The sequence below is a fragment of the Onychostruthus taczanowskii genome, unplaced genomic scaffold (assembly GCF_017590055.1).
Source record: "Onychostruthus taczanowskii isolate IOZ18803 unplaced genomic scaffold, ASM1759005v1 scaffold183, whole genome shotgun sequence".
Lineage (NCBI taxonomy): Eukaryota > Metazoa > Chordata > Aves > Passeriformes > Passeridae > Onychostruthus > Onychostruthus taczanowskii.
In genome coordinates this window covers 579145-598648 of record NW_024499051.1, presented here as the reverse complement: position 1 = coordinate 598648, position 19504 = coordinate 579145, and the positions used below count along the sequence as shown (strand labels likewise).

The following is a 19504-nucleotide window of genomic DNA, read 5'->3' as shown; positions in this document are numbered from 1 at the left end:
TATACTTGCAGTTTAGATTTCTCAGGAGGAGCCTACATAGGTAATCAAATACAGTCGTAAGTGCAATAACTTGTTAAAAATATTTTATTATGTAGACTGGGTTAAACATTTTAAGTACACATCAAGAGAGCACCTTATTTGCATACATAAACAGCCTACAAAAAAGAAAATGTTCATCACCTTCACTGAAACAGACTATCAAGAACTGCATGAAAAGTAATTGACTGCAAAGGATGTTCCACTATTTAAATACAAGTAAAAATTAATTTCAGAGCAATTTTATTTTAAAATGCTTTTATCTGAACGCATCAACTTTATCTAATTACCTTATTTTCACAGTTGTGATGGAAACTCAATTTCACCATGGAAGAGAGAAGTGTGGATGTCAGCAGAAAGTTTTGGGGTGGTTTGGTGGTTTTAAGACAAAATGGCCATCACTATTATGAACAGCATTCATTTACTTGAGTCAACAAACATCCAATCTGTTTTACAATTTCAACAAAGATAATTTTTACTAAGAGCTTTGTACTTACCATGCTGAATGTGAGCATTAATGATGCATCTTAGATGATCTATAGACCTACTGAGAAAACATGCTTCCTTATGGAAAAAAATAAATGAAAGTATAAGTTAATACATTATTCAAAACTTGCTTTAAATGTAAATTACTAATTCTTAAAGGGCCCAGGTAGATTATCTTAAAACTTTTACTCTGACAGTTATAAAACTAGCAAGTTATTCTGCTGTTGCAATCTTCTCTACCAGTATCTGACAAACACATGTGCATGGCAAAGTTTGTTTCAGTCATCATGAAGCCAACTGTAATCTCAGGGTTTTTTGGTGTTAGTACTGCTAACATAGTCCTTGCTGAAAGGCACCTACACTGACTACAATAATTTTTCAAATACAAAATCCATTTCTGATAGAAAGAGTGATTTTTACTCAATTTTGCTATGATGGAGTAAGCTCTTAACAAGTCTCAGACAAACCTTCTATTCTACATCAAGTGATGTGGCACAGCTCTAAGGAGTTCTAATTTAACAACATCTGAATTTAGCACAACATTTTCCCTTACAGAAACTATAGGACAGGAGAGGAAAAAAAGGAAATTTTTTGTTTTCTTTCTTATGACAACTGCCAGCAGTGGCCAGGGAATCTGAGAAAATTCAAGAAGTCCCTCTTTCCTCCCACAATAGAATGGGTTCTAGTCCAAAAAATTTAGTATTCTGTGACTTGTTTAAGCATATTTAGAACAGAGAAAAATATGCCTCTGTTTTGGAGTACTGAAACTGTTTTATAAACAGCCACAGTACAAACAGCCTAAAACCTTTTTCAAACTGAACCCAGTTTCCATAGGCCCAGTACTGAGAATCTGATAGCTTGGAAATGTACAGTGCCGTGCCATTCAGCCTCAGGACATACTCTCATTTTCTCAATTCAATTTCCACTTGCCACTTAGCACAGAAAAATTGCACCTAGTAACTGCTTTCAACATCAGTCTTATTAATTGATGTTTTGTTAAACTACCAGAAACTTGCAAAGCTCCTTCTATCGAGTTGATCTTAACCATTATTCCCTGCAAAAGACACTTTCTTACCTCTGGGTCCTTATTCCACTGCACTATACATTCCCAAGAGCAATGTGCATGGAGTACATCCACTTCAAGACTACATGGAAATTGCTGATATGCTACTTGCAGCAGCTCTAGAAAAACAAAATCTGAAGTCAGAAGACAGACCTCTTCCAACTAAAATTTCTGCTACTTCACAACAGTTTCTGCAGAGTTTTATAATTTGAAAAATTCACATTATTTTCTTACCTAGGATTCTTTCCAAGCCTGTAGCTGCTTCTTGCTCCTCAAGAAAGAGATTATTATGCATTTCTACGGATTCTTCAGTACTATCTGTAGTGTTTTTGTACTGGGCCGCATTTAGTATAATCGGACTGAAGCCTTGCCTAAAAACCCACTTTGCTACAGTGTCAGCAATACCTCCTAGGATGTTGAAAAGAAAAGTAAGAGGTAGAGTCAATATATTGCAGATTATTTATGGTTCACAATCTAAGGACAAGAGACAATATAGGGTTTTTAACTACTACCTTTAATTACATAGAGGTAACTCTACCAATTAAAATATTTCCTAACCTACTGATCAGAAGCTTACAATGCAGTCTTTACAGTAACAGCTTTTAACAATTTTAAAGCACTGTTCTACATGATTTGCATTGCTTTTAAAATTAAGAATGGTATCCGGCAAAACAATTTCCAGTGCAGAGTACATCATTAAATAGGTAAGGATGGCTCAGAAGTCTATTAGAAAGAAAATCAACAATGACTCCAAGAAAAAAAAATGTACCTTTTCCAGCTTCAAGCAGTTTCTTAACAGACAGTCTGCCCAAAGGCTCAGTCTGGAGTGATGAAACTCTTTTTGTCCTTTTGGTCACTTTGCTGTGCAGTAGTGTTTGAAGTATCAAGCAATCCTCTAACTGTTTCAGCAGAAGTTTCCAATATTCAGTATCAAGAGAAAGTGCTTCCCAGGATTCTGTGTCTGAACCTACAATTATTTGGGAAAACTAACAGAAGATATGAATTGGTTTAGGTCTGTTCATTTTAAAGCACCACAACTGTGTTCATAAAAAATGCACAGCATTAAAATTCAGAACTATATCCTAAGAGCTAATGCTTTTTAAAGAACAATTTACTTCAAAGTATGCATTAACTGTTTTGCAAAGATCAATTAACATCCCACACTGCTCACAAGTTACACACGTCCTTAAATAAAAGCCTAAAGGAAATAAAAGGACCTGAATGATCATCTTACAGTCCCATTTTTAAGTTCATATTTAGCTCAAAAGTGGGTTAGAATCCCTTAAAAATATTTAATTTTAAATTCTCCACTATATACACCTTCCCCAAATATATGATTAATCCACCCACATTTCCATTTCCTATCATATTAAAAAATACAGATCATGTACCCAGAAATCCTGGATCACACCACATGGCAGTTCTGTGCATTATTTTTTTAATTCTCACATGTATCAGCAAATACTCTGCCAGAAAACCCAAGAATCTTTCCAGATTGGTAGGGAAAAAAAGGGGGGGAAGATATATGAATTCATAGAAGGGAAATCTTGAAGGAAATAAATCTGTTACTTTTTTTGTTAAAGCAGAACAGAAGAAAAAGGGACAAAGAAGGCAGGTAGGTTGCAACATATCAACAACTCTATTTTGCAACACTGGCAAACAGTGATAAACAGAATTTTTGATAAACAGAAGTGCAATAGTTGAGGTGAGTGTGCAAAAATACTGAAACACTTCCTGTTCTTTAGTTAAAATTTATAAGGCAGACACAATTAGGGGGCTGAGGCATCTCTCCTATGAAGATAGGCTGAGAGAGTTAGGATTGCTCAGCCAGGAAGAGAAAAGGCTCCAGGGTGCCCCTACTGCAGCCTTTCAGTACCTAGAACGGGTCTACAGGAAAGGGACATTTTATAAGGGCAGGGAGTGACAGAACAAGCTTTAAAGACAAATAAGGAGGTTTAGATTGGCTATTAGGAAGAAATTCTTTACTGTGAGGGTGGTAGGCACAGGTCGCCCAGGAAAGTTGTGGATGCCCCTTCCCTGGAGTGTTCAAGGCCAGGATAATGACACTCTTGAGCAACCTGGCCTAGTGGCAGGGGTCCCTGCTAGGGCAGCAGAGGCTGAAATCAGACCATTTTTTAAAGTGCCTTCCAAGCCAAGCCATGCTCTGGTTCTATTTACAAGGCTGAACACCACCTACATCCCACCTAATCTAATTCAGATCTGCCTAGTGCTATTTGGAAATGAAACAATGTTTTCCATTTTGAATTGAAATGCTGTATGGAGTTTTACAGCCTTAATCACAACTTGGTAAAGGTATTTACTGCCAAGAAAAGCAAACATCCATCATGTTAAGAAGGGATAGTAACATAGGTACTACAAAAATTGAACAGTTACTTAAAAAAAAAATCTCAACTATGTTAAAACAGGTTTACCATCCCAAGTTCAGTGGACCTCTCAAATTTATGTGGAAAGTGTGTAGGCTTTAAGTTCATCAACATCATTTGCTATTGAGAGAGAAAATCAATGTACTGTTTCCATATTTAAATAAATTTCGTAAATTATCCTGACATATCATTAATTCATCTCAGTATAATGTTCTTCAAATCTGAGTGCAAATTTTCAGGCTTGCAGGATGTCACGCCTCTGCCCAGGTTGGAATGAGGACAAATGCTGAGGATATTACTGTTACCAGGACAGCTGCAGGGAAGCGATACAGTAACTAGAAGTGAAGGAGAGGTGTGAGATGAGTTACCTTTTTCTCAGTCACGCTGTCGATGATCTCTGCGGTTACAGAGTGTCCCACGTGAGCGGACAGCAGAGCAGCCGCACTGCTTTCGGACTGAACGCAGGCCGTGCGCATCTGCTGCCACCAGGGGGACACCGACTGCGTGTCCCACGACTCCTCTATAGCGACTGGAGGCAAAGGGAGAGCGGGAAACTCAGCTGGGGTCACTGTGCAGGAGCAACCAACCCCGGAGCCAGCATTTGTGAACACAGCTTGTCCAACAAGAGCAATTTCTGATTACTCTAGCTGATCGTTTTCCAGATATTTAGCACACGGGTTCTTGGATTGCAACTCAAGTTTAAAACAGAATGTGAATTACTCATTCTCAAAACTCATTTGTAGCAAACAGACAATAGATCTGAATCACTAGGTAGCAAAATTGCTGCATGCTTAAAAGATTTAAGGGATGTTACACTTCACAATGCAAACAGATCCATTTGTGATTTCAAGATGCCACACATATTCAATGCACTCAAGCTGTCTCCCTTCAGGCTACCCTGTGTTCAGCAGCATTAATTTACTCAGACAGCAGCAGTAGCTTACTCATGCTTCCCATTTCAAGCTGATATTGCTGTTCTATGAAGAAGTAGACAATAAGGGAACCCGGCACAGATTTATCCATAGTAGCTGTATGTGAGGTAGGAGAATCAGCATTTATTCATACATACAACATATGTACAACCTCCTCCAAATTATGGCAAACTGACTTTATAGAGTACTCAAGTTACAAATGCTGCTAAAGTAACAGTAAAGTAAAGGATGTCTGAGAGCCAGTCAGCACAAATTAAAGAGATGGGACTAAACATTCAAAAAATGTTAGGAAAGCAAGCTGGACAGCCACGTTCTTGGGCCAAATAGGAGTTGTGTCAACTAAGTGTGGAGTTAGAGTGAAAATGTGGCATGATTAGTTAGTCCATGAACATGCAGCATTAAGTTTTGCTGCATAATTTATGAGGGGGGAAAACCCAAAGTGATAATAGACTCTAGTCAGAGTAGCAAAATTCTAATAATAACAGTTGCCTTTGAGTATTTTAAATGCACATCTCACCTTTCATTTTGCTCAGAAGTGACAGCATAGTGTAAAGGCAACTGACAGAGTCTGGTTTGTCTAGAATATCTTTTTCCTTGGAAAGCCATAAATTGAGAAGTAGCGACTGTAAAAAAAAAAGAGAATATAGAATTGAAGCAGTAAAATGAAACTCTAATATTTCAACACACCTAATGCAAACAGTTTTCTCAAACAAGTTTTATGTCACAAAGTAAAAATATTATATTCAGGAACCATTATATTAACATTGCAAGTTAAAAATATACAGCACAATGCACTCTATGACAGATATTGAAATTAAATAATACAATCAGTGCATTTAATTAGGAAGATATTCTAGAAAACACTCCCTTTTAAAAGCTCAACTTGGCAAACATTACAAGTTAATATTATAGTTGAAAATTTAGAACACTTGTAGATCTTAATGAATATTTTAGACACTCCCACTAGAATATCCATATTTTCTACTAGAATATTTTCTTCTTTTTTTTCTTTGGTATTGCTTAACTGGGAAATGCAAGTATGAGTAACTAAAGAACTGAATACGGGGGTATTTGAACACAGCCTAAACACAGCAGTAATCCAAAGGTCAACATGCAGAAATTTTCCTTTCAATGTTTTGTTTTCACTAAACACTAAATCAAAGTTTTGAAGCATGTAATAAACATCTTACCAACAAGGTTTGTGGGCTAAAACCAGCTGATTCCAGGGCATGGCACATTTCCTCTGTGGAACTCTCCCCACACAAACACTTCCAGAAGAAAAAGCTGCCTGAAGCAAGAATTAGTAGACATTATGAACACTATCTAAAACCACAATCCCTCTCCTTACACTTAGACAAAAGGCTATCTATTGATCAGGTCCCAGTGAGTGCAATACAAAATAACAGGTTACATTTGAGATCACCTGGTGTTCACATGCCTGTGAGCTTAAGCAACAACAGTCTTTTCTGATGCCCAACAAGGGACACAGAGGGTTGAGATAAACAGATCTGACCAGAGCATGTTAAAACAAACTTGTCATAAGCATTGATTACATTACTTTAATAGTCAGTGGTCACAATGCTGACAGAGCAGTGTAAAGTGTAAATTGCTGTAAACATTCTCTGTTGTGCTCTATCGCCCCTGGGGGTTTGGTTTGGGTTATCAGGTACTGTGTAAGCTGGCTCATGGCTGTCTTGACACTGATCTGCCTTCGACCACCGGCTCCGGCCCTCGGGCGCCGCGCAGTGCGAACGATTCGCAATTACGTCTTTGCTCCTCCAAGGGCCCATCCAGGGGGAAATGCCTTCCTCCACCTCCCCCTCCTCCAGCCGAATTACAATCATTCTGCTCAACACTGCTCGGTATAGTCAGAGAGAAGAGAAGGCCTCTGGATCTGATGGCAAAGTGACAGGTACTGTGGATACTCCGAGCCTAGCAACCGCACTGTGTCTGACCTAGAGAAACAACCTGACACTGACAACTCTACACAAGAAGTAATACTGGAAGTGAAAGTGAGCTCACTCGGTAGGAGGAACAGGAGAAGGAGGTGGATGAGGCAGGCTACTCCAAAGTAAGACCAGCATGAGAACAGCAGAATGAGGTGCTCACTACTCAGGAAGGAAGAAGAGGAAGTATTTGTAAACAAGGCAGTAATCAAAAAATCTCTATCCCTGAGGGAGCTGCAAGATATCCGTGAAGACTTCAGCCAAAATCCAGGTGAGTACGCTGTCATTCAGTTGTTCTTATGTTGGGATAACAGGGCCAGCAGCCTGAAATAAAGGGTAAGGAAGCCAACGAGCTGGGATCCCTTTCTAGGGAGGAGGGCATTGATAACAGAAATGGAAAAGGGGCATAAATCCTCAGCCTCTAGGGGCAACTTCTCCCAGGTCTAAAGGGAAGGAATCCCTTTAAGGAATACATTACACATCTCCCAGGCAAGCAGACTGATCCAGACTGCACAGAACACGGTGAAGCCACCCTTTGGTAAGACTGAAAGATGCAATGGGCTTTTTAAAAGGCCATATGGAATGCAATGGATGCTAGGACATTCTAAGATTGGGATACAGAGGTAACTAAGGTCACTTGGTTGGTCAGCACTATGGGATCTGCCAATCAAACTACCCCTGCCCAATCAAAACTCTACTGTGCAATAGAAGGGGATAAAAATACACTGGAGAACAGAGTTTATGTTGCTCCTGTCTCAGGCAAAAGCAAACCCGTTTGTGGAACTGCTTTTGCTAAAGGATCTGGATGCACTTGGGGAAGTCTGATGTGTACCTCAAGGGGGTTTGATTCTGGATGAGAACACACAATGACTTGAATTGTATGTTAATTGCTATATAATATTGTATAGCATCACTACTATGGATGCTATATGCCATATCAATGGTATTACAATAAAAATTACCAAGATTAATTACAATTTAATTTTGATGAATCTGCCAAAGTGCAGTGATGCTATAACATGACAAGCACAGCAGTGATTGAACCAGAACTGGTTTCAGCATGCAACAATCCAACAGCACACACCACTTCTCCTGCCCTAGAGGACTACTATGACAGATGGAGCCCACAGCCATGGACTAAACAAAATCATGAGACATTTTAGGGAGACCTTGTTGAAAATCTCAACTCCATAAATTAGGTGGATTAGGTCCTTGCTGCCTCACCTAATGGCCTTGATGCTGCCTCTGGTCAGCTCCCCCATCTCGAAGGCTAAAGTGAGTTCTGCCATTAACTCAACTCTTAGAGTGCTGTGAACATGAAAGAAGCAGCAGGGTACAGCTGCTCTGTGAAGTATCCAGTTATTGCCCAATTTAGTGGTGTTAATAAATGAATTAAATAAATTAAATTATTATATAAATTATTAAATAAATGAATTAAATAAAGTGGTTACATGGCTTCAGGGTAATTGTATCCACAGATGCCGTTAACTTGTATTAACAGTCATTCACGCAAAAGACTTGTCCTCCAGCTAAAGGTAAGAGTCTAAAAGGAGCAGTTACACACTACTTCAAGGCAAGATGGGCTGCTAAGGCCTCAAATTAGGGCTAAAATATTTATACCACCTTAGATTACAATCAGTCTGAGAAATGTAACAGAGCTCAAATAGCTCTTACCTAAAGCCACGTATTCTCCATCTTCCATATTTTTTACAGTAATCACATCCTTTTCATATTCTAGATATTCTAAGAATATTTTCACAGACAGTATGTCATCCTTCTCATCAGTCAACTGAGTGGTAGTTTGAGCATTTTCTTTCTTGTAGTTCTCCAGTAAAGTTTCAAGTCTATGAAAATCTTTTTCTTCAAGACGAAGCAGTTTAGCCAAGTCCTTAAAAGCAAAACAAAATCTCATCTCACAAAAGACTTATACAAAACATAGTAAAAATGGAAAAAAGTCAGAAGAGTCAAAATATTCCATTTCAAACATTAAAAACATCTTTGAGAAGAGCCAAAATAATCTCCAAATCAGTTATTCACATTGCTCAAACAAAGAGCTTGTCTCGCTTCCTTTTTAATGGACAGAACAGATGCATTTCCCATTTGCAGCTTTATAAATTATAGCAAAAGCAAGGTAAATTATGCAAGCATCAAAATTTTTAACTTCTACACGTCCCAAAATATCCCTCCAAAACTAAAGTGAAGAACACTCTACGAACTTTAAATAAAGGACTGAAAACAGGAGACTGGTTTTATTTTCACTTGTATCTCAACTTTGTGTCTCCTAAAGAATATTACGTAGATGAATTACCAGATACTTGTATGAGGCCGGAGGGAAGGTATTATAAGAATTACTTCATTAAAAGCTGCAGGCCACAAAAAGGGGAAAATTGCTTACCTACTTACTTTATCTGAGGCTTTGAAAATGTATTTTTATACTTAAATCATCACTTGAATTTAAAAGACAACTGAATTTTCAATTTACTCACATTATCTGAAGGTGAAGTCTCTTTCTGTATGCTCTGGGAATTTAGTTTGCTAACCAGTTCATAAAGATGCAACAGCTTTAACTTGTTTGCACAGAACTGCAGCAGTGCTTCGTCCACACACTCCAGCTCTGAGGAGAAATAAAACTGCATTTGAACTTGAACACATAGCCTGGAATAGTGAAACACACACACAGAACTGGAGGATTTCTGAAACTCACTCTAATTTTTTGATGCACTGCTGTTTGCAATCATTACATTCAATTCAGAGCAGCATAAAATAAGAATTATTTTTACTAGAGGTATTAAAGAAAGCAATGAAGCTTGTTTTAAAACTGGAGGTTGACAACATGAAACTGAACAAAGACACATCTATTGACTTCTCCTGGTTTAAGACCAAACCACAGACTATCAAATACTGAAGTACAGTTCCTGTTTTCTTTCATCAAGAATAACAAATTACAATATTTTATTCATTCTGACACTTTAAGCATATTCCTCTCATGTGAAGAAGCCTTGATAACTATTGACATGAATTTCACCTCAGCAAGACACTGCCTTCTGTATTTTTGCAATCTTAGTCTCAGAAATTTCATCTATCTATTGACATTCAATTTCCAGTAACAATTAAAGCAAACAATACAGGAAATTAACACCAACATGTCCAAAAAATCCCCTTTTATTTCAACTTATTAGTCTTGAAAGAAAGCTTTCCTGAGAGATCCTAAAATGACCTTTCTATACAAAAGATTCCACTAAATACATAATTTTCACCTAGAATACATAATACAGAATACATAATTTTCATAGAAGCTGCTTCTAAACACGATTTTCATTTACAAACCCTTGAATACATTTGATACATTGCTATTAAAATCCTACCAAAAAAAGAGAAAAACGCAGTTTGTCACAGAACCATTTGACCTTAAATTCACAACCACAGCATTCACAGAGACCAGGATCTGCTTTATATTATCTTTTACCTACTAGACAGAAGTGGAGAAATATAACACTACTCTTGTGAAATTAGAAGGCTGGAACATCAGTCAAGTTTGCTTTATATTGTGACTGTGGGGAAATAACGTTATGTTCGACACGAGATTAATGATGAAAAATGCACAAACACACAGACCTTAAGAAATATACAACTCTGTCAACCCCTCTTCAGAATTAAAAGTCATATTCCTGTTTTCCTGTGGATATTTTAGGAATTCTAACAGAAATGGATAATACTATTGATTTAGAATGAGGTAGAGAATTTAGGTAGAGAACTGCATGTGTAAAGGTCTCAATCTCCTCTATGTACTTCAAGAAAACCATAAAAAGAAACTACCACTGACAGAAATGAAGGAGAGATTTCTTTGATTTTCAGCAACAAGATTTTGAATTGGCAATGGCATTTCCTGACATAAGCTCTGAAATCTCTATCAAAACATGAATTATTTGGTAAATTTCAGCAAAGTTTACCAAAAAAAGGTACTAGATGTGGTTGCAGCTCAGATTCTCAGTGATAAAGATTTTGTGTTTCAAGTACATTAAAATTCACAGATCTTGCCAAATCCTCATTCCCTTCTTTGGAGAGAGAGTAAATTAAAACATTTACAGGCAAAAGTCTATGAACTCTCTTTCTAAAGGATGTTTTTACAGAACACAAGTACCCAATCCAGTTTTGTTCACTTTGTTTTGTTGGTTTTTTAAAAAAATATAAACACAAGTTACTAGGCACACAGCAAGCTTAGCCAAACATACTTACCAGCAAGCTACCTGTAGTCTGCATTAAATAAAGACATAGAAAAGCAACATCCTGTGATATCTAGCACCGAAACTAAGCAGACCAAGCCTGGTCTCCCTGTGGAACAGAACATTTCTACATATAATAGTAATAGACTTACAGCACTACAGACAAGATGCAAATACCTCTTGATATTTGCAAAATAAATAACCACCTACCCTGTTTTTTTAAATTATCCATTAATGTCTGAGTGATGTTTGTGAGAGATGAAAGTGGCACACGTTCACTTGTCAATATACTTTCCAAAGCCTGTTAAGAAGATATTCAAGATAAGTAAACATTCACTTAATCTCAGTGTAAAAACATGCAAATTAAGCCAACAGCAGCACAACTTTGACCATGATTTTTCATCTGTATTTCACCTTCACATATACTTATGGCATAATTTGTTCCTACAGAAAGGTCTCCTCTCTTTTTATTATTCATAGACAATGCCTTGGGGAAGTCACAAGTCAAAGTTAATTCTAGTCAATATGTTGTAAAAAAACTACCCAGAGAAACCCTAAACAGCTCAATTACTTGCTTCAAGTTATTCTAGGGAAAAAAAAAAAAAAAAAAAAAACTTATTTTGGAATATTTAGCACTCTGATAATGCAGTATTATTTTTCTAATATTAAAGTATACTCTAAATGTTCACCTGTTTTTTTGTGGCAGGATATTTGATATCAAGTATTAATTCCTTTGCTTCAGCTTCAAATAAATCTGCAAACAAAGACAATCACAATTTAAATTCATACTTCTCAACTGCCTTCTGAAGAATAAGTTAACCTGCACAACAGTTAAGGTGCCTGTGAGTTCATGACAAAGATGAAGACACTTGCAGAAGCTGTCAAAATAAGCTTGAGGAAAATGAAACAAAATAACAGAAACCCCAAGCTACCTAAAGATCATAGCTCATAGCACGCAGAGCTGTCAGAATGCATCACAACTGTACTCGTGGTTGCATACTTACAACACAGATCACGCAAGAACTCTTTGATAACACAACCTGAAGAAATTATACAAGACAACCTACCTGGATCTGAGGTTTTATCTTTGAGTAAAGCATTTAACTTCTTCACTAGATGCATATCTTTTGCTCGTTCACTCTTTTTATCACTGAAGGAAAAGAATTTATAATTGTATGAGTGAAGTGAACTAAAAGTAATTATTCACTAAAACAGTATTTTTAAATTATTTATGCTACTTTAAGGTAACATTCCAATAACAAAAATCATGTTAATCCATACAAACCAATGAGACGATTACAGAGTACTATTCAGCTTGAAAAGGAACACCAGAATTGCTGTCTCCAACTGTTTCCAAAAGCAATAATGAAATTAATTTACTTATATAAAGCATAAAAAGTTCTTACCTCAGTGATAAATGGAAAGGTACATGGACAGTTTTTACACTTCCAGAGACTGGATCAAGAAGGCAGATCTGGTAAGTCTGGGGCTGCCATCCCTGACTGATCACATTGTTTAGACCCATTATTTTATAACCAGGATACAACAACCTGAAATTTTTTAAAAATGGCTAAAATTAGTAACCCTCCATGTCCACAAACAAAATAAAGAGGCAATAAGTTTTATGAAGCTAAGGTTTAAGAACTGCAAAACACCTTTATCAGAAAAGAGTGTAGAGTGATAAAATATGACAATATATCCCCACCTCCAGAACAACAAGCTGCATTCAGTGGAAACACTGGGCAGCACAGAAGTGCTTGCCAGCACCACTATCATTTTTACCCTGGCATAGCCATACATCACTTTATTGCAGCAGCACAGCACTACGCCTACCTGCTACCTGTTTCTTACCTGCAGTATTTCCCCACATTGAAGGCTCCAACCCGAGGTCCTTGCTGTGTGCTCCACACTTCCAAAATGCCTCTTCTTGGAGCATAGATCACAAGGAACTGAGCTACCCTGCTTGGACCCTGTGCATTTCCAAAAGGAGAAGAATCCACCTTCTCAGTTTCCCTTTCCTGAAGGTCCTCTACTGTCTGTATCCAGCCAATTTCTGCATCACGGTATCCTTTTTAAGAGAAGACAGAAGGTCACTAGTGTGCAGAAACTAATACAGGATTAGTGCATCAAGCTGTAATCTTAGGCTTTGTTTCAAATCGTGCAACTCCTCACTCCTGTAAAGAACTCTAGTCCATTGATTTGGAACACGGCCCACCAGAGAGTGGCCAAACACAGCCCCTGGCAAAGCTCTGGGGAGGAACAAATTCTTCTGAAGAAGAGATAAAAAAAACCCCAAAATTCATCAGGTCTGTGCTCAAGACATTAAACCGATGCAAGACATTGAGGACTCCCTTGTTGTGCAGCCATCATGATGAAATGAGAATCTAACAAGCTTAACAAGAAGTATGTCTTCTTACTGATTTTTCAAAGTTTATCTTCTCAGCAGAATTAAAAAGGGTACTACAGCTTATCAACAGAATCTTGAATAGAGCTAATGCTCTTCCAAAAAAATACAAACCAAACAGACCAAATTTTAACTGTATTCCAGGGATTTGCAAAAATACCCTTATGGACTTTATATTACACCTGACTTTGGTTTGTAATGAAGCAATGTACTAAAATTCTTGGAATTCTATGTCTGAACATAAGATGCCCCAGTGTTTTGAAGAATATTATTTGCTACACTAATATTACTACCATACCTTTCCACATGCGAACTGCGAGTCCTCTTGTAACATCCAGCAAAATAACCCTTCCAAATTCATCTGTTACTGCTGCCAAAGTGTTACATGGAGAAAGACATATCCTTTCACCATGCCGCCGGGAGTCAGGAAGTCCAAACCTAAAAAAATAACAATGAAGCAAAGCCACTAGACAGATCCTTTTCTTCAAAAATAGTTAGATTTTCTTCTAAGGATTAAGATTACTTTTGTAAGATAACAGAAGGTATGGGTAAAATTAAAAGCAAGTAATGAAAAAAGTTCTTGTTCTGTTTACTAAGATACATCATAGCTCTGCATAAGTCCTACTGAAAAAGCAAAGTTCAGAAAGTGGGATAAGTGATTGCCTTGTCATGCACTGTCAGGCAATGACTGTAACAGTAACAATGAACCCATGCACTGGAAGGGAAAATGAATAATTATTTGTCCAGAACAATAAACTGAAATGACACAAAGCTTAAAACAAATGACCTGCAAACTACCATTACTGCTTGAAGTCACATGTTCATCAATTATATACTTTTCAAGAGAATTTAAATAATTTAAAACACAAGCCATCCAAAGTAAATGACAGTGAAAAAAACCCAACTTACCTCACTGCCAATGGGGTCGCAGGTTCCACTTTTGGTTTCTGTTTTTGGACAGGTTCTTCCTCATGTTTACTCTTCCAACCAAGCCAGCCACTTTCAACAGAAGAACATAACAAGAATTACAATAATGGTCCTGAAAATATTATGTGGCTACAACTAAAAAAAAAAAAGAAAAAGACATTTTAAAAAATTTTATTACCTGGCAGCATTAAATAATGCTGAAGTCAGTTTGCTTGCAACTGCTAAAGCAACATGAGACAACAGAGGCTGTGAGCTACCCTGAAATACAGGAATAAAGTGTTTTGAAAGTCAATAAATAGTCAGCTGTGAATCACCCTGAAATGAAGCAACAAAACCTTTAGAAAGCCAAGAAATAGTTCTTACTAATCTGCATTTGAGTTCAGTGTTTTTTAGGCCTCCTATGGACTTTCAGCACAGAAAACATAGCTTTAAGACTGCAAACTTTAAATTCATTGCCCCCAGAAAAGCCATTCTGATATCTCTACCATTTCAAAATCCTCTGCAAGTCATTGGTAGCTCAGTATGTTTGTCTGCAACAGAAGTTAAAAAAACCCTGTGTATCATCTATCACAGAGAGCTGGCTGGTGTATGGCTTTGGCATCCTTGCAAATATCTACATAAGCAGTTTTTTCACAAACCTGTTGGAAAGCAAGTAGAAAAACCAAAATTCCAATTCTAGCATTTACAATTAACTTTCAATCCTGGTAAGGACAGCATACACATAGGGTATGAATGTACAGACACAGCTACACTGACATCCTTTTCCTCCCAAACAACAGAAGATGATGTAAATATGCTACAGCTAAGCACAAATTGCCATTTTCTCCTACAAGAAATCACTACAATGTACTCAGGTCGTGTTGAATCAAAGACCTAAAGACCTCCAAATATCCATAAGATGCATGCTTACACAATACCAACATAATTTATTGCCAACTAATATTTTTGAAAAATTAACAAATTTGAAAAAATTATTTATTACACTCAATGTAAGATAGAAAATAAAATTTCTCAGTAGCAGGAACCCATGCTAGACACTACTATCACACCCACTCCAAATCACTCCAGTTGCAGAAGATCAAGAAGGAAAATGTCAACATAAAAAGAACATAAGAATACTTCAGAAATACTCATACAGAAAAAAAGATTAATTATTCAAAGTTTCAGCAAGTCAGCTTGGTAGTACATACCTCCAGGGCAAAAAAGAACCCAGTGAAAGGATTGGCTCCAACAGTAACATACTGGGACATGGCAGGTGGACTGCTTTTTATAGCTGCATTATATCCTCCTATATTGGAGGCAGTCTTCATTTGATCAAAAGGACACAGTGTCATGATGCCTAACAAAAACATTAAAGTAAATGTCTTACACATTCAGAACGGAGGCATGCAATTGCTCTAAAAGCATAGATATATTCCTGCCTTCTTGACTGACCAGCCAGCATTCAGTGGGAAGGGAACAGCTTTAACCACAGAAATGCCAAACAACATGGCAGAAATAACCTAACGGGCTTGGGTTAATTATAAAGCACATCGGAGAGTTCAGCAGCAAAAATACATGCACCAAACTCACTTCACCTGCCTTGATAGCAGCCTTCTGACCTCTTAGCTGCTTTTGTAGAAAGGGTGGAAGAGAAATTAACCTTGCTATCCCTCAGACATGCCTCTCTGACAAGAACTGAGGCTTCTACAAATTCCTGAAGGGTAAAATTCTTTGACAGTCTACGAGTCAATTTGTCCTTTTTGGAAAGGAACCATCTCAAATTTAAATTTCTTTATGTGCTAGACTCAGGAAAGACCCACAGCAGTCTTAACCTGCCTGCCAGACAGTTCATTCATCTGACAGAAATGGAAAGAACTGCATCTGATCTGGCCTCTCTCAGCTGCTTCTTACTAAGCAACAAAGAACAACACTGTTACAGATGTAAGAGGGAAGATTCAATCAGACTAGAAAAGAAAATCAAAAATATTTTTGATAGTGGCTAATGAGATCATTCACTATGACAGCCTTCACTCATTATGTACTTCTATCCAACCAGTACCACTAAGTGCTCTCAGACAGAATTTAAGTGCACAAAAACATTAATTTCATTTTTTTTAAATACTTGAAATTAAATAGAAATGCTTACCTATACTAGCATGGTCAACAATCGTATCTACATCTTGCAAACCCCATTTCTTATAAGCTAATGGTGGAGGTTGAACATTCTCATTGCCAGATGCAGCAGCTGACAAAAGTCAATAAAGCACAAAAAAATTTCTACTGAGTCAAAGGAATAGCATAACAGAGAGGAAAAAAAAAACACCTGATGCAATCTGAAGACACAAAATAACCTAGTTTTAAGTTAATATGCATTGGAACATCTGTTAAAATGGACTTTTGAAATATTTACCATCATCAAATTAAAACATTTTAAAAAATTAACTGAAGAAAACTGCACATGATATTCCATCATAAATACATTTTGTACTTGCAGATAGTGTATTTACTAGCTATTATGGTATAATACTCTGTACAATTTTAAAAAGCTACTACAATTGATTTTTGTGGTTTGGGCATGTTTAAGTAGAAACTTCTCCACCCGAGTACTTGCAAAGTCAGAACACTCACTAGATATGTGGTAGTGGGAGGTAAGAACAGTGGTAAGACTAAACCAGTGAGTGTCACTTTCAAAACGTCATTACCCAAAATACAGATGATCAAGAATGAAGGAAGATACAGCACTCCAGCTGCAGATACTGCAACAAGCTTTGAGTCCTTCTCAACACAATCCTTGTGCCATCTATCGCACAGTACTGTCTCCTCTACCCCGTGGAAACTGAGCTTGTTTCCAAATTAGAGTATGAACAGGCACTGTACTAAAGGAACAGGACCAAAGTTCCTGCACAATCAAACAAGGTATGAAAAGCTCTTAGACATGGACACAAAGAGCAGGGACCTCCACTGCCATCATCCCAGCATTACCACTTCCCATAAAGTCTTTCTTGTGAAGAACATTCCATTGACAGTGACATGCTAAAAAGCACCTCAGCATTATGCAGTGGCTTAATGCCAGTGGGCAGCTGACCACCACGCAGCAGCTCACTCACTCCCTCCTAGTGGGATGGGGAAGAGAGTCAGAAGAGTAAAAGTGAGAACACTGGTGCGTTGAGATAAAGACAGCATGCAAACAAATAAAAAAAAATAAATTTTCTTCACTACTTCACATCAGCAGGCAGGTATTTAGCTACTTCCATGAATGCAGGGCTTTATCACATGTAACAGTTGCTTGGGAAGTCAAATGCCATAACTGAAGATTCCCCCTTCTTCCTTTTCTTTTCCCAGCTATTATTTCCAGGAGCATCATCATATGGCAAGAATATCTCTTTGGTCAGTTGGGGTCAGCTGTCCCAGCCGTGTCCCTCCCAATTTCTGGGAATCCCCAGCCTGCTCACTGTCAGGGCAGTGTGAAAAACAAAAAAAGCCTTGACACTGAGTAAGCACTGTTTCACAGCAGCTAAAACATCAGCATGCTATCAGTGCTCTTTTCATCACAAATCCAAAACACTGCCCCATACCAGCTACTAGGAAAAAAATTAACTCTATCCCAGCCAAAACCAGTGTACAGTATTATGGTGAGTATGTAGAAGACAGTCAGTACTACCTGGACAACTTGGGCTCTGGGAACATTGTCTGTAAAGGAAGAAACATCCCTGAATGCAGTAGGTGTCAATGTATCAATAAACAAGCAAGGAAGATTTAAATTCCACCTTGATTTTATATTTAATCTAAGTAAATTTCCTAAAAAATAAAGACCTATTAACAGATTGAAAAATAAGCATTTCCCGTACACGTACCTCTTGCTACCTGATTGCGACACGCACGAAGGGACTGGAAGAGGCTAAAGCCATCAATTGTCACAATTGCTGCTGGGTACAAGATACTTAGTTCCTCGTTCTGGGGAAAAAATGAGAGAAAGGAGACAAAAAATAGATCATTGCTGCTGTTAGAGCAGCTTATTTTCTGGCTTTTTATACTATTAACTACGCAAAGATGAGGATTACATCCAGAGAGTTCACATCCAACAAGCCACAGACAACTAAGACAAAACTACAGAAATTCAGTATTAAACTCTCCCAAAAATCATTTTAGCCACGTAACTTTCTACTTTTATCTTCTTTTAATAATTTCTTTGTCTGCTTAATACCTTATGGCTTAAGAAGAAAATATGTAAGTTACAGCAGCTTTTGAAGGCAACAGAAAAACAGGTTCATCTAGAACGTAAATATCACAGTTTTAGGAAGGCAAATTCTGAAACTGGATTAATGTCTGCCTGAATTACGACTTGGGCACATAAATTCTAATCTGGTGATACAAATTCAAGAGTCAAATTCCTTAATACTTCTGTATTTCAAAACTGATCCCAAAAATGTCACACTAAATCATGTGAGTATTTGTACAAAGAAAACTCGAAAATTTCTGTGATTTTGTTCGTTTTCCACACAGAGCTTGCCAACTCAGCCAAAAGCAAAGAAAGCTGCCTTCTTTACTAAATAGTCTGAGTTCTGCAGAGCCTTCTCTGCAGGAAATACTCATAAAAACAAGCAGGTTCCTAGCCCTATAAATATTCTTTTAATTTCTAGCTATCTTCTCTGTGAAATAATTAAGATAAATTCTTATGAATTAGTATGAATAGCTCCTGGCACCTGTCAAGTTACATTTTTTCCCTTCATCAATGCATTATCATGGTTTTTCACATAAATGAATAAACAGTAAATGAATGAACAATTCCTTTGAAATAGAGAAAAACAACAAATCTATAGAGCTAATACTCCAAAGACACTCTGAATCCTCAAACTATACAGGTACGAATATACCTAAAACAGAAATCAAGGGTCTCTTGTTCTAAGGAATTGTCCATCCCATCAAAAACTGGTAAAGGACACAGAGGATTCCCAGAGAATACTCCCTTCTATACCCCATAACACTGGCACTTTGCTTTTGAAATAATCTGACAAAACCTGTTCTGTGACACCAGGATGCCTGGGAATTTCATAGGTTCTGCACTTTAGCTGTAGGACAGGATCTTCATTCAAAAGCTGTGCAAGAAGCAGTACTCCACTC

At 37.4% G+C, this 19504-nt stretch overlaps 1 protein-coding gene across 4 annotated transcripts in view; it reads right to left on the bottom strand.

Moving 5' to 3' along the window:
• RAB3GAP2 (RAB3 GTPase activating non-catalytic protein subunit 2) overlaps positions 1-19504 on the bottom strand; it is a 43412-nt gene that overhangs the window by 6977 nt on the left and 16931 nt on the right. For all 4 annotated transcript variants that reach the window (XM_041401031.1, XM_041401033.1, XM_041401030.1 and 1 more), the window contains exons 7-27: positions 19402-19503; positions 18238-18337; positions 16530-16628; positions 15592-15740; positions 14580-14659; positions 14384-14473; positions 13773-13912; positions 12922-13138; positions 12477-12620; positions 12138-12220; positions 11760-11824; positions 11281-11371; positions 9334-9461; positions 8522-8735; positions 6092-6189; positions 5419-5524; positions 4338-4498; positions 2355-2571; positions 1820-1993; positions 1598-1704; positions 534-600 (exon numbers count right to left, since the gene is read on the bottom strand). In XM_041401031.1, the coding sequence (XP_041256965.1) occupies positions 534-600; positions 1598-1704; positions 1820-1993; positions 2355-2571; positions 4338-4498; positions 5419-5524; positions 6092-6189; positions 8522-8735; positions 9334-9461; positions 11281-11371; positions 11760-11824; positions 12138-12220; positions 12477-12620; positions 12922-13138; positions 13773-13912; positions 14384-14473; positions 14580-14659; positions 15592-15740; positions 16530-16628; positions 18238-18337; positions 19402-19503 (2632 nt within the window). The remainder of the gene's footprint in view (positions 1-533; positions 601-1597; positions 1705-1819; positions 1994-2354; positions 2572-4337; positions 4499-5418; positions 5525-6091; positions 6190-8521; positions 8736-9333; positions 9462-11280; positions 11372-11759; positions 11825-12137; positions 12221-12476; positions 12621-12921; positions 13139-13772; positions 13913-14383; positions 14474-14579; positions 14660-15591; positions 15741-16529; positions 16629-18237; positions 18338-19401; position 19504) is intronic.